The sequence below is a fragment of the Vanacampus margaritifer genome, chromosome 9 (genome assembly GCF_051991255.1).
Source record: "Vanacampus margaritifer isolate UIUO_Vmar chromosome 9, RoL_Vmar_1.0, whole genome shotgun sequence".
NCBI classification, from domain to species: Eukaryota; Metazoa; Chordata; class Actinopteri; order Syngnathiformes; family Syngnathidae; genus Vanacampus; species Vanacampus margaritifer.
The window spans coordinates 19,694,085-19,707,974 of NC_135440.1; the positions used below are offsets into that span (position 1 = coordinate 19,694,085).

The 13,890-nt window shown below is 40.0% G+C and overlaps 1 protein-coding gene across 1 annotated transcript in view; it reads left to right on the forward strand.

Moving 5' to 3' along the window:
• The first annotated feature begins 2,687 nt into the window (after window positions 1-2,687).
• The window catches only part of thsd7ab (thrombospondin, type I, domain containing 7Ab), a 108,136-nt gene continuing 96,933 nt past the window's right edge, over window positions 2,688-13,890 (forward strand). The window contains exon 1 of the mRNA XM_077575957.1: window positions 2,688-3,146. Within this exon, the coding sequence (XP_077432083.1) occupies window positions 3,014-3,146 (133 nt within the window). The 5' untranslated portion in view covers window positions 2,688-3,013. The remainder of the gene's footprint in view (window positions 3,147-13,890) is intronic.

A 13,890-nucleotide genomic window follows, 5' to 3' on the forward strand; every position in this document is an offset into this window, starting at 1 on the left:
GTTACTTAATTCTGCCTGTTAGCGAGAGCCACTACATCGTGATAACTTACATTGATGTTTCTGCATTTGACAATTTATTATTATATTATATTATTAGTATGGGATTTTTTTTTAATAGGTTTTAGGTGAACTAATGAATACACACACGCCCGCACGCACATATACATACTCACCCACATACAAAAAAAATAAATAAATAAATATATATATATATATATATTTATATATATATATAAAAAAAATAATAATAAAAAAGGAGAGCAATGATGACATGTCAAATCGAATGAACAATACTGAGCTCTCCATAGAAGAGGAAAAGAGAGAAAAAGAAAAGAAAAAAAAGAAAATATGGATTTCTGGACAAAAATATCGGGACACCTACAGAGAGGGAAAATGCAGATTTTGGACCCCCCAGAAAAAAAGAATTGGGAACCATATAATCAATTATGAGTTTGGAAAAATTGTGACACCCACAGGAGAGCTGCACAATATTGTGACAGCTACAGAAGAAGAAACGATAGAGTTTGGACAAAAGTATTAGGACACCTGCAGAAATACATTTTGTTCCACTGTGCTGTGTGCAAGTAGCAGGGCATGATTCATTGGTATTGATGGCCCGAGAGCCATTTTGTATGTTTGCTTTAGGGAGGTCACATTTTGCCGCCTGGCTTTGATTGTTTTGTAATGGGCAGACATGCCGCTAAATGGGACGCCATCGGCTTGCTAATGAATCAACATGTCTGCTACAAGTCATTTCCTAATTGGAGTCAGTCGCAGCCCGTGTGCTCGTTATCGGCGCTGAACTGAAAGAATTATTTCACGCTATACACTATATATCACTCCCTCATTCTTTTATCACTTCACGCTGTCGCCTATGTTTTTGCTTCAGTCCTCTGCTCCCACCCGCCGCCGCCATCATCATCATCATCATCATCATCATCATCATCATCATCATCATCATCAACCTAGCCTCCGCCTTCCCTGCATGGAGCCACGCTCTTGTCTGCCTTTCTGATTCGGGAGCAGCGGTTCTCAGGCTCCCACTGCTTTACTGCACCCCCCCACCCCCCCTCAAGTTCCCCCAAACAGCATGAGGAGAGAGTGGAGGAAGAGGAGGTGGGAGGAGGGCAGCCTTCCTCATGCCCAGAGAGAGAAATACGAGCTGAGTGTAATAAGAAGTGTGCCAGGCGAAGGATTCGATATAGAGTTGGAAGCAAACCTTTACTCAAGATGGCTGCTTCAATCCAAAATGGAAGACTTCCTGACTTCCTTTTTTTTTTTGTGGAACTACTTATGATAAACATCCCTACCAAATGTCAAGGTGTATTACAGTTTCATGTTCTGTTAGTTTTTGTTTTGTCCGGTCATTTAAACTTTGCAGCCATGACCAAAAACTCAAATTTGTCACCATTTAGTGTTGTCCATCTTTCTTCTTGGAGAATTGAGTTTTTGAAGGACCCCTGGGAATGGCCAACATGAGCCCTGAAATTCACACCAAAAGAGGAGACTTCTTGTGTATTTTGTGGCATGACATCTTGGGACTTTTTTGTGGGTCTACTCATGGTGGACATGCCTGCTAAATTTGATTTTGCTAAGGGAATCCAGCTTTGGGGACTGAAAAAAAACACACCTGACGAGGACCAGATTTTTTTCTGTTTGTATTTTATTTTAACAACTGTCCCTCAAAATAACCATATTAGCTCTTTGACTGCCAAAAACGTTAAATAACGTTTAGTAAAATCCTAGGGAGGAGTGCCAAAGACGTTAAAAGACGTTTGTTTTAAAACAGAGGTGAAACTAACCATTTTCTATTGTTGATTACTGAAAAACGGAATAAGGTAGAAACAAACTTTTTTTTCTGATGAAAGATGAGAGTCCAATCTTTCATTTGGTAGTATGCGTGTTTCCATAGTCCAAACACATAATTTTCTGTGGACCTTGAAAGATAAGTCAAAAATGCTTAAATCGGCTGGCACCCACGGCATCCCTTTTCTGAAAACGTCTGGCAGTCAAAGAGTTAGGTCCAAATTTGGTAGTTATCAGCCAAAATCTTTTTCTCATTTAGGATCCAGCAAATGACACCTAAAATTCCCAAATGGCTGACTTTTTGGTGGATCTACTCTACTGCTGATAGCAATGAAAAGAGAAACATGGCTACAGGGGGGCTAATTGTATTATTATTATTATTATTATTATTTTTAAGAACTCCATAGTGCCCTACGATAGATATTTCTAGTTTCCTGCAACTTGCCCAAAAGCTCAAGTTATTTGCAATTTAGGATCATACAGCTTCGTGTTAAAATTTAGTAACAGTTGAACAAAATCAGTCCAATGTCCAGAAATGACAAAAAGGCCACTAGAAATAAAAGGAATTTGAATAAAAACAGCGGCTTTTGCCATAAAGACCAACTCATTAACCTATACTGAATTTCATGTTGCTAAGTGAAACTGGCTTGAGGGGCTGGATTTAAAATCCAAATCCACAGTGTGCAACAGAGCCAATTTTGGTGTGCTCGGGCCTTAAAAAAAGGAAAGTGAGAGGGGGGGGGGGGGGGCAAGACAGGTAATGAGAATGGGGTGGTGGAGAGTAAGACAGCGGAAAGAGCAAATGAGCAAGCGAGGTGAGTGAGTGAGAGAGATAGAGAGAGAGAGAGAGAGAGAGGTAGAGCAAGGCAGCACACTGCAGATCCTCGCCCACTGTCGCCTCTCCGCCAGCAGAGGAGACGACAGCGCAGGAGGGAGGACGCCATGGAGGAGCCTCTCTGGAACCTCCGACAGCAGCTCTCCCGCTGACCACCACCTCCCTCCCTCCATCCTCCCATCACTCCTCTCCATGTGCGTGCCCTTCAACTCCTCCTGCTTCAAAGTGAGCCGCGCTCCACTTCTTGTCGCCTCTTTTTAGGACTACCGCTTTTTTCCCCCCCCCGCAGTTGTTTTTCCTCAGCTGACCTCCCGCGAGCTGAGTGGATTTACTTCCCCCCCCCCCCCCCTCCACCCTCTTCTCTCCCGGACCATGGGGCCGGCGGGGTGGCGGAGGGGCAGCTGGCACCTCCCGGTGTCACTGCTGCTTCTCCTGGGCTGCGTTTTCCGGCGGGATCTCGCGCAGACGGATGACGGCGGGAAGTCCGTCTACTTCTGGGAAACAGGTAGAGCTGAACGTGATCTCTTGTTGATGTGCTGGTATGCAACTTGCAAGGTGTCAAATCAAATCAAGCCGGTCGTTCAAAAGAACTTAAAAAGAAACCGAACCCGGACGGGAAAGATGACCCCGATAGCAACTCGCTGTGATCCATGTTGCACTGGATTACGCTCCTCTCAGGTGATGCCATTCAGGCATTATTCCAGAACGGGAAGGGAGGAGGAGGAAAAGGAGGAGGAGGAGGAGGAGAGGGTGGGTCGGTGTTTTTGATAGATTTGACACTAGGTCATGTGATGTTGAGCATTTCTCGTTGGACGGAATTTCATTGGTTAAAGTGGCTAGACAGGGATTGTTGTTCGTTGGAATGAGATTGTTTTCATTAGATAACACGCAGAATATTGTGAGTTATATCTGACTACACATATTTTGCTGTTTGTTGTTAGTTGGACTCAAATGTGTGAAATCTGGCGAATTGGTTAGAATGTCTACAAAAGGAATGTTGTTAATTATAACTGCACATGGATTGTCATAAGTTCAACTTTCACCTGAAGAGAATTAAGTGCATTACAAACTGTCTACTTGTCTACACGAGGCCATGTGCGTTAGTTAACATGGCTACATTCACAGGGAATGTCATTAACTCATTCACTGCCATTGACGGCTGTAGACGTCCAAAATTATTTTTTTAATTATTTCTATTCGTTTAACATTTGTTCCCACTTTTGTTAACAAGAGTATGAAAACCTAGATTTTTTTTATTGTACATTTAGAACAGATATAAAATGTGTGATTAATCGTGAGTTAACTAGGGAAGTCATGCGATTAATTCTGATTAAAAATTTGAATCGCCTGACGCCCCAATTTTTTTATAATGTTTTCTTTCTTTTTTTTTATTCATTCATTGCCATTGACGACTATAAACGTCAAAAATGTATTTAAACTATTTTTATTAGTTGAACATTTTTTTCCACTTTTGTTAACAGGAATATGAAAACCTAGAATTTGTTTTATTGTACATTTAGAACAGCTATAAAATTTGTGATTAATCGTGAGTTAACTAGTGAAGTCATGCGATTAATTACAATAAAAAAAAAATTATCGCCTGTTGCCCCTAATTTTAAATAATCTTTTTTTTTTAATGAATTTATGGCAGTGAATGAGTTAATATGGGTATACTCAGGAATTGCAGAACTGGACTCTAAGACTGGAATAGATAGAAGAGAATAGCGTAATTAACAACTGCTATGTGTGTGTGTTAATGTAGCAGTTTGAAGATTTTCTATTCACCCGTCCGTGCCTTTCACATTTGATGTTAGCATTAAGCTAGCGGCCGTTGGTTACACGAAATATGTGGTGTGATTAAACATTTTGGTGTTTTAAATATATATATACCATGTTTAATTCTCTTTTGTTGTATGCTATGTTTGGTTTGTATGGGTTGCCACTTAGTGCGTGTTGAAGTAGCAGTTGTTTGAAGCTAACATTAGGCTAATTTATGTTAGCCTCTCTTTCCCGTTATATGTTAAGTGGACGTAGGTTTGGTTGAACATTTTGGTGTTTGAATATACAATGCTTAAATTCTCTTCTCACAGTTTGCCTCTTATTTTGGAAAACTGTGCAAGCTAGAGAGTCTTCTTTTCATCTTCCCGAAGTGATGCTGTATGATAGTCTCCACATTTCTATACGTTAAGCGTCTGGAACGCGCGCCCTGCCATAAACGTGGTTTCACTCTACAGCCATTTCCGAGTTAGTATTCGAACCATGTCGTTGTTCGACATTGGTCCGTCAAACTTTGCCCCTCAACGCCGACTTGTGCCTGTCGTGCCTCGTGGCGTTTGCCCACCTCGTCGTTTGACGCAGCACACCACCGCCTCTTCTTGCATCTTTAAAGAGGATGTAGCCCGCTAAGGAGATTAAAGCAGCGGGGATTTAACAAGCCAGGAAAGGGAGCGGACTTGAGGAAGGGGAGCGGCGTGCGGTCAGCGGAGAGGGAGCAACTTAACCTACGTCCGCCCCACTGTAGGTCAGCCACGATTACGCCCCGGCTCCCACGCCACACCACGCCACGCCACCTTTCTCCCACTTCTCAATGAGTAGAAAATCTCCTGGAGGGGCTCCGTGCTTTGAAATGTAATCCTGCCACTGGGAGCGTAACGTATCACATTGATTGCGAGTCTTTGTCTTGCATTCACACAATTTAAGGCTTTGAACGAATCTCGGATGTGTTTTGCTTGATTATTTAAATCCTAATATGATTAGTGATTTATGATACTTTCATTTAGGAGCTTATCGAGTTTGAAGTCATTGCTTGTTCAAATTTTGGCTTTGCTTTCCCAAACCTAAATTTATGGTTCCCAAAAAATTGACATTTATTTGATTCAATGGAGTGACTTGGTGGGTCAGTGCTCCATCTGGCCCTAATGCAAGTGGACTATAACTGTCAAAATCAGCTTTGACAAAGTTGCATGCAAGTTGGTCAAGTACAATTTCACGTCATCCCGCTAGCGATCTCACTAGACTGACTGATTAACAACGTCAAGTTTTTCATTCCATGCGTTGACCTGATGGGTGAGGGTCCCAATGCGAGTGGACTGTAACTGGCATGGCATCTTCCTGGGACGATCCAAAAGATTTACGGAAAGCTCCCACGCCACGCCACCTTTCTCCCGCTTCTCAATGGGTGGAAAAGCTCCGAGCGGGCTCCGTGCTTTGAAATGTAATCCAGCCACTGGGAGTTTAGTTGGCCTCAGTGTAACGTATTACATTGATTGCGAGCCCGGGGTCTTTTTCTCCCTCCACCCCCCCCGCCGTGTATTACATTCACACAATTTAGGGCTTTGAATGAATCCCCAACGCGGTTTTCTTTATTCTTTAAATCAAAATGCGATTATGTTTGTTTTGGGTTGTTTTATTTTTTTTCTTCCTGCCTCGCCGATCATCCGCAAAGTGAGATGGTGTTTGTGTACATTTGTGCGGCGAGGAGGGAATATTCTTGTGGCAAGCGATACGCTGATGTTTTGCATATTGATGAGCCTGGAGCTCAAGTACGGGGCCTGTCTCGGAAACCGTGGGGAATAGGCCCTGCCTTGCCTTGCCTCCCCGCCTGTTTTTTTATTTTATTTGCTTGTGTGGAAATATCTCTTTTTGGAAGGTGAGGCGGCTCAGAGCAGTTTTGTGCTCTGAGCTCTCTATTGAGAGACAAAATCTTCTGAAGGTAGTGCTGAGGATAACAGATAAAGATGAGTGAGAGGGAGTGAGAGATCCTGGGCTAACACAGCCTATGATGAAGGCAATAAAAGCATGACACACTTTTCCTGGCCCCTTTGAGACACCACCTTACATTTCCACTTTCCTTTTCCACAACATTAGAGACTATTTCTTACCTCCGCCCAGCACAAATGCAAAGGTGAGAAGTATAGTTTTGATCTGCAATGTGTCAGTTTTGAAGGTGATGTACCCGAATGCACACATTTCATGACACCACCTCTTTTTTTTTTCTAATTCTATTCTTATTCCGTTCTATACATTTTGTGTTCATTTGAAGCAGCTATTTGGGCGAATTTGAGGATTCTCCGAAAGTAAAAAATAATAATAAGAATTTTTCCAAATACCAGTTTTACTGATCAACACCAAATTTGTTCTACAGGTCTATCATAACAAGAAACTCAAAAGTCCCCAAAACTCATCCCTGAAATTGAACAGGAAGTCATCGATTTTGGTTTCAAGCAAACATTTTGGGGATATTTGAAGCGTCCAGAAAGTAAAAAAAAAAAAAAAAAAAAAGTAAAGAAGAGTAAAGTCTCAAGAACAAATTCCTGAAGTTTAACATGAAGTCAGCAATTTGGGGAAAATTTGTAGATTCTCCCCAAAATTGAAAAAAATACTCCCAACAAGGGATGTGAATTTCCTTGTACCTGGCGATTCGATCTGTATCACGATTCATAGGTCATGATTCAATTCGATACAAATCTATACGTCGATTATTGTGATTTTTTTTTTTTAAACTCAAATTTAGTAAATACTAATGAGTAAACTTGTACATGTGCACTGTAAGATTTATATGAAAGTGTACGTCAGGCCGAGACACTGCATTTAACAAACAGGTTGCAATCTGTTTCATGTTGGACAGCATTGAAATCAAATATTAATGCTTAACGTTCCATTAACATAGCATTCTTCCACGCTTAAAGTGTGAACCTTAACTCTAAGTAAGACGTTTTGTTGAATATTTTAAACATCGATTCAGCTGCATATTGAATTGATACGAGAATTGCGCGCTGTAATATTGCCATTTATTTCTGAATCGATTTTTTTTCTTTAACACCATTATGACAAATGACCACACAATCGGGTGGACATTAAACAGAAATTAAACAGCAAATTGGCCATTTTGGTTTGAAGCAGCCTATTTTGAGTGAATTCCATGGTTTGTGTACTTTTACAAATTCCTATTGGGATTTTTTTTTTTTTTTGCCTACAGCAGGTAATGCAGGCTAAATATAAACAATTATTAATGGTGGTGGCCAAAGTGCACTGCTGTAACCCTAACCCACTGAAAACAACCTTGGTTTTCAGCTATTTCACCCTGCTTACATTGCAGTTTTTGCACCCGTGTGCTGTCACGGGAACTTCTCGCGGCATCCAGAATTAAACATGGGAACCTCACCTGTTTATTCATACCATCATTGTCAGCTCTTCAAATGTTGTATTCATAGTAGCTACTGGAAACTCATCGTTTCGCCTGCGGAGGCCCGTACATGCTCACATGATGACATACGTTCCCTCCCTGGTGTCTTGTGTGCACTTCATTTCGCTCGCCGTGGGCACGAGCTGTCAAGACCTTCCATGCTCGCAATTATAGGTGCAATATCCGGCCAAGGTGTCTGAGAGATTGCCCTTTGCGCTTTTGACAACATTTGAACAAACTGCAAAAAATAAAGGCAATTTGTCATGAAAACTAAAACCTACTGTACGAGTCACGAGTCAGCTGACCGCGAAAGCTCGTTAAGGCAGTTGGGTCGGCAGCAAGAAAAACGACTATTTCTATGTACTGCTCCTGAAATGTGAGAGATATTGTTGGGCTTCGAGGTAAAATTTCAGGATGAACCTAAAATGACCTTTTACAGGTGAACTTAATTTGACCTTTGTATACATATTAGGGCTTGTATCTGGATTTTTGCAGTCATTCAGGACGATTACGATTTTAATCGATTTTAATCGAATAAACCCAAGAAACATTTATTTAAAGCAGAGGTGGGCAATCTCGGTCCTCGAGGGCTGGAGTCCTGCAGGTTTTTGAGGTTTCTCACTTCCAACACAAGCTGATTCCAATCAACAGGATCGTTATCAGGTTTATTTAGAGCTTGCTGATGAGCTGATCATATATCAGCTGTGTTGGAGAAGGGCAACATGCAAAACCTGCAGGACTCCGGCCCTCGATGCCCACCTCTGATTTAAAGGTTTCATTTATTCAAAAATGATTGCTGTGCAAAATGTTCAAACAACAATAATGTATACTGATTCTTAATTTGTTTTAACATAATTTTAACCTTCATAGTTTGTACTTAAATGCCACAATTAAGTAGTTGGTAACTATTTTAAACATGTCTCGTAAACCAGAGGTCCCCAACCCTGGTCCTCAGGGACCGGTATCCAGCCTGTTTTCCATGTCTCCCACAGCCAACACAGGTGGAGATCGTTATCAGCCTTCTCCAGAGATTGCTGATTAGCTGATGATATGAATCACCTGGCAAAATTACAACTCACACAAACATTTCGATCTAACAGAACGTAAGAACAGCATCTAGAAGACAAAACTCGATTTCACAATTCAGCAAATTTTCAATGATTCGATTTTTAAAATGACAATGTAGTGAATTAATTCCATTTATACATATTGATCCTTTTTTTGTTTGTTTTGCTTGACAATCTTCAAAATTCATAACAAGGGACTTAATCCTTGAATAGACCAAGAAATAAATCTTTCATTTATTAGAGAATTTACTGGTAAAACCAAGATTCGTACCCAACCGTGATCGTTTCCCACCACAACTATAAGCAATAAGGGTGCGTTTAATCCCAAACTCAAACTCTCCCCTGACTGTGTGTCACTATCTGGCGCGTGAGGAGCTTTCTACCTTTGCCAAACTCGCCTCTCTAATGACCTGTCACATCTGGAAGAGCGTTCGGGTCGTACAGTGAGCGACGTGGCAGTTCCCCGACAGGCCCGTTGTTAGCCCGCCTGCCTTCACCTGGCGCGGCGGCAATGAAGGATGTCGTCTTGGCTGGGTGGGTTGTTAGCGGCTGCCTCCGCAATCACCACTGAAGCGTCGCGTCTGGGTGCGACCGGTTCGCAAGTTCAACAGAGACAGCCGAGTTTGTCAATGCAAATATTCGAATCACAAGCTGATTCCAATCAACAGGATCGTTATCAGGCTTATGCAGAGCTTGCTGATGAGCTGATCATTTATCAGCTGTGTTGGAAAAGGGCAACATGCAAAACCTGCAGGACTCCGGCCCTCGATGCTCACCTCTGCTTTAACGTCACTCATTTTTAACACGCGATTAATGGCCGCCCCATACTTGGAAAGCCTGTACTGGGGGAATTAAAATTAAAATTACCGAAAGAACAATACTGAGCTCTCCAGAAAAAAAAAAAGGGAATTCCAGTCACGGCCACGTCAAAATTTGGCAGTAATAAATGTAATGATAATGCAAATATTTGTGGAGACTGGGGATAAATTGTATTTTACAATTTAAAAAATGTGTTAAAGTTACTTCATGTTAAAGATTAGATAGCTCCGAACATCGAAAGAAAAATGCACTGAGCTGTCACCAACTTCTTACAAATTCAATTATGCCATCTAGTGGCAGAAAAATGACCTCAGCACAAATCAATATCACACTCGTTTTTTTACAGTCCAGTACATCTTTTTAATTGTAACACAATTTTATAAATTATTATGAAATTACTGTATCAATGACTAAAAGATGCAGCCATATTTCTATTAGTTTAACATTTTCCCCACTTTTATATTAACAAGAGTATAAAAACTTTTTTTAAATTTGTGATTAATCGTGAGTTAACTATTGAAGTCATGCGATTAATTATGATTAAAACTCTTAATCGCCTGACGACACCCCTAGTTTATACGTAATTGCTGTAACATTTATGCTACGTTCCATTAGCACATCTATGGTGTTTCTCATTATATGTTAGCAATAAGCTAGCAGACTTTCGTGAGACAAAAAGTTGAATGGTTGAATGGTTAAACATTTTGTTGTATAGAAGGGCGAAAACTTTATTTTTTATTTTTTTTAAAGTCTGTCTTTTTTGCAGACTTTCATTTATCGCAGATGGGTCCTGATACACTCAAAGAATTCCAGGGCTTGTATTTTTACAAACATTCATCAGATAATTTGTCTGAATGAGCCCCATTGGGCAGGGAAGTCAAAGTTTGATGAATATTTAAAGCATTCTCATAAAGTAAAAAAAAATAAAATAAAAATAAAAAAATATACTGTATATAAAAAATAAAAAAAAATAAATTTAAAAAAATAAATAAAATAAATCAGCCCAATACCGGATTCGCCGACCAGCAAAAGATTTAGTGGACATGTCTATCATTTTGATTTGAAGCAGCCAATTTGACAGTTTTGTATTTTGATAAACTGGCAAAAATTAAAAAACAAAACACACGCACCTTCGATGTTGGGTGTAATCCGAGTTATGCTGGGTGTCTAGCATGATATGCTGACACTTCCATCTCCCAAAATTGGACCGCCATTTTGAAACGTATCGGGCCTTTCAAACTTTCAGTCAGCGCAAACACACCGCGCTAAACGTTGCTTGCCATGAAGACATTTTCATTTTTTTAACCGATCCTGTCAACTCAGCTAACCTCTTCAGCGACCTCGCTCCGTTTTGAAATCGAAGCTGTCATCTCCTGTGCAACTCGAGCAGCCATCCCACTGAAAATACAGCAGCTGCGAGCTATTAGAAAATAAACATACAGTACACGTGCGGTGTCTATGCCTTTTACATTAAACATCCGAGCAAGAATCTATTCCTTCCCGCAGGAGACAAAAACAGGAGCAGCTTCATCCCCCTGTTGGGAATACCAGTTAGGGTTCGACTCTCTGTGACCCTCGTTAGCATAGCACCTGAGGTCAAACATAAATGAGTTACTTCGCAACAAATTTAGGCCACGCATAAGAATTAAGACACATTCCTTGGGATTTGGGGGTTTACAGTCAGCCGAGGGCTTTTATTCAAATTGTTTTTACGCCTGTGTTTTTATTTCCATTCATTAGTAGGAGTGGAACCCGAGGCTAATGGATTGTCGTGATTCACTACTAAAGTTTCAGTGGGACCTTTACCAAAGATGGAGATTTGGAAAGCAGCATACATAAAAGTTTAACTCTTCGGACAGTGATAATACTTTCCTAGTCCCAACTTGTGGTTATTCAAAGGCTTCAGCGGATTTTATTGTCATAACAACGGACATTTTCACATGATATGGCATGAAATATGATGTCCAAGGTCCCAGGTTAGCCCAAGATAATAAGTCACAACGGATCACCAAAGTCACGTTTCGGATCGGATCGGTTCTCGTATCAGCAAAAAAACAAAACAAGATGAATAGAACTTTGACTTCATTTATTTTGTAAAATTATTTTGCCCATTAAATTAAAAATGTCTCATATTGGATATATGAAAACAACTTTAAGTGCGATATGAGGCAGATACATTCGTATTTTATACATGGTCACAACACACGTCAACTTGTTAATGAGTGTAGAGCAGATGCCACCAAGTTGGTGCCTAATTTGAGCAAATTTCGAAGTGTGTCTTCGCATGAATCAGCATCCAAGAAGTAGCTCCCCCTAGTGTAGAGAATGGCCAAACACAAATATTGGTATAAATGCTGCTTATAGGAACACACACTAATCTTGGCTTCCAACACATTGCAGCTCTGCTTCATTTTGGGCTTTGACATGATAGCATGCCCGTGTAACTGTTGCTTGGAAATGGAGGACCTTCGCCAGGCCTAGTTGCCAAGTCATTAGCGGAGGTGTGGAGGCGGTATTATATAAAAGAGCCACACTATTGGCTCGTTTACAAACACATCTTGGGGAATGAGCAACTCACAAAATATTTACTTGACTGTGTTATATCACACTTGATAGGTGAGCACTACAGAGACTAAACTATAGTATAGTAATAAGAATATACAAACATCCTTCATTTGTCATTTATAACTAACAACCAATGCAGAAAATTTTGCATGTAATATTTCCTTTAGGTATTTATAATGAAAATCAATAGTTTGTTTAACAAATTTGCTCCCAAAAACGTACAAAAACGTTCTAGTTTAAATATTGTCATGGTCCCAAAAACGCATTTATACGTTTTTAATGTGTTTTTATGCTACAGCATTGAGAAGGCTTTGATGCAGCCTCTGAGCTGAAGAGATCGCTTAAAGAATTGATAGTTATTACAAACAACGGCCAGCAGGTGGCAGCAGAGTATAAGAGATCAACCGGGGCCATGTTGCAACAAGGTTTTCCCGCTAGTGTTTTGAACAGGTTTGTGAATCATGATGAAAGCTATATTATAATGCTAATTGTTGCAAAACGGAAACAGATACAAATATACTTTTTTTTCCTGGTGAAAGAAGAGACTCTAATCTTTCTTTTGGTAGGTTCCATTTTTTTATAGCAATAGAACACAATATATTGTTTGTTTAACACATTTGCTCCCAAAAACGTACCAAAACGTTCTAGTTTAAATATTTCCATGGTCCCAAAAACATATTTATACGTTTTTTAATGTATTTTTATGCTAGAGCATTGAGAAGGCTTTGATGCAGCCTCTTAGCTGAAGAGATCGCTTAAAGTACAGTAATGATCGTTATTACAAACAACAGCCAGCAGCTGGCAGCAGAGTATAAGAGATCAACCGGGGCCATGTTGCAACAAGGTTTTCCCGCCAGTGTTTTGAACAGGTTTGTGAATCATGATGAAAGCTATATTATAATGCTAATTGTTGCAAAACGGAAACAGATACAAATATACTTTTTTTTCCTGATGAAAGAAGAGACTCTAATCTTTCTTTTGGTAGGTTCCATTTTTTTTATAGCAATAGAACACAATATATTGTTTGTTTAACAAATTTGCTCCCAAAAACGTACAAAAACGTTCTAGTTTAAATATTGCCATGGTCCCAAAAACATATTTATACGTTTCTTAATGTATTTTTATGCTAGAGCATTGAGAAGGCTTTGATGCAGCCTCTGAGCTGAAGAGATCGCTTAAAGCAATGATAGTTATTACAAACAACGGGCAGCAGGTGGCAGCAGAGTATAAGAGATCAACCAGGGCCATGTTGCAACAAGCTTTTCCCCCCAGTGTTTTGAACAGGTTTGTGAATCATGATGGAAGCTATATTCTAATGCTAATGGTTGCAAAATGGAAACAGATACAAATATACTTTTTTTCCTGATGAAAGAAGAGACTCTAATCTTTCTTTTGGTAGGTTCTATGTTTTTATAGCAATAGAACACAATATTCCGTTTGTTTAACAAATTTGCTCCCAAAAACGTACCAAAACGTTCTAGTTTAAATATTGCCATGGTCCCAAAAACATATTTATACGTTTTTTAATGTATTTTTATGCTAGAGCATTGAGAAGGCTTTGATGCAGCCTCTGAGCTGAAGAGATCGCTTAAAGTACAGTAATGATCGTTATT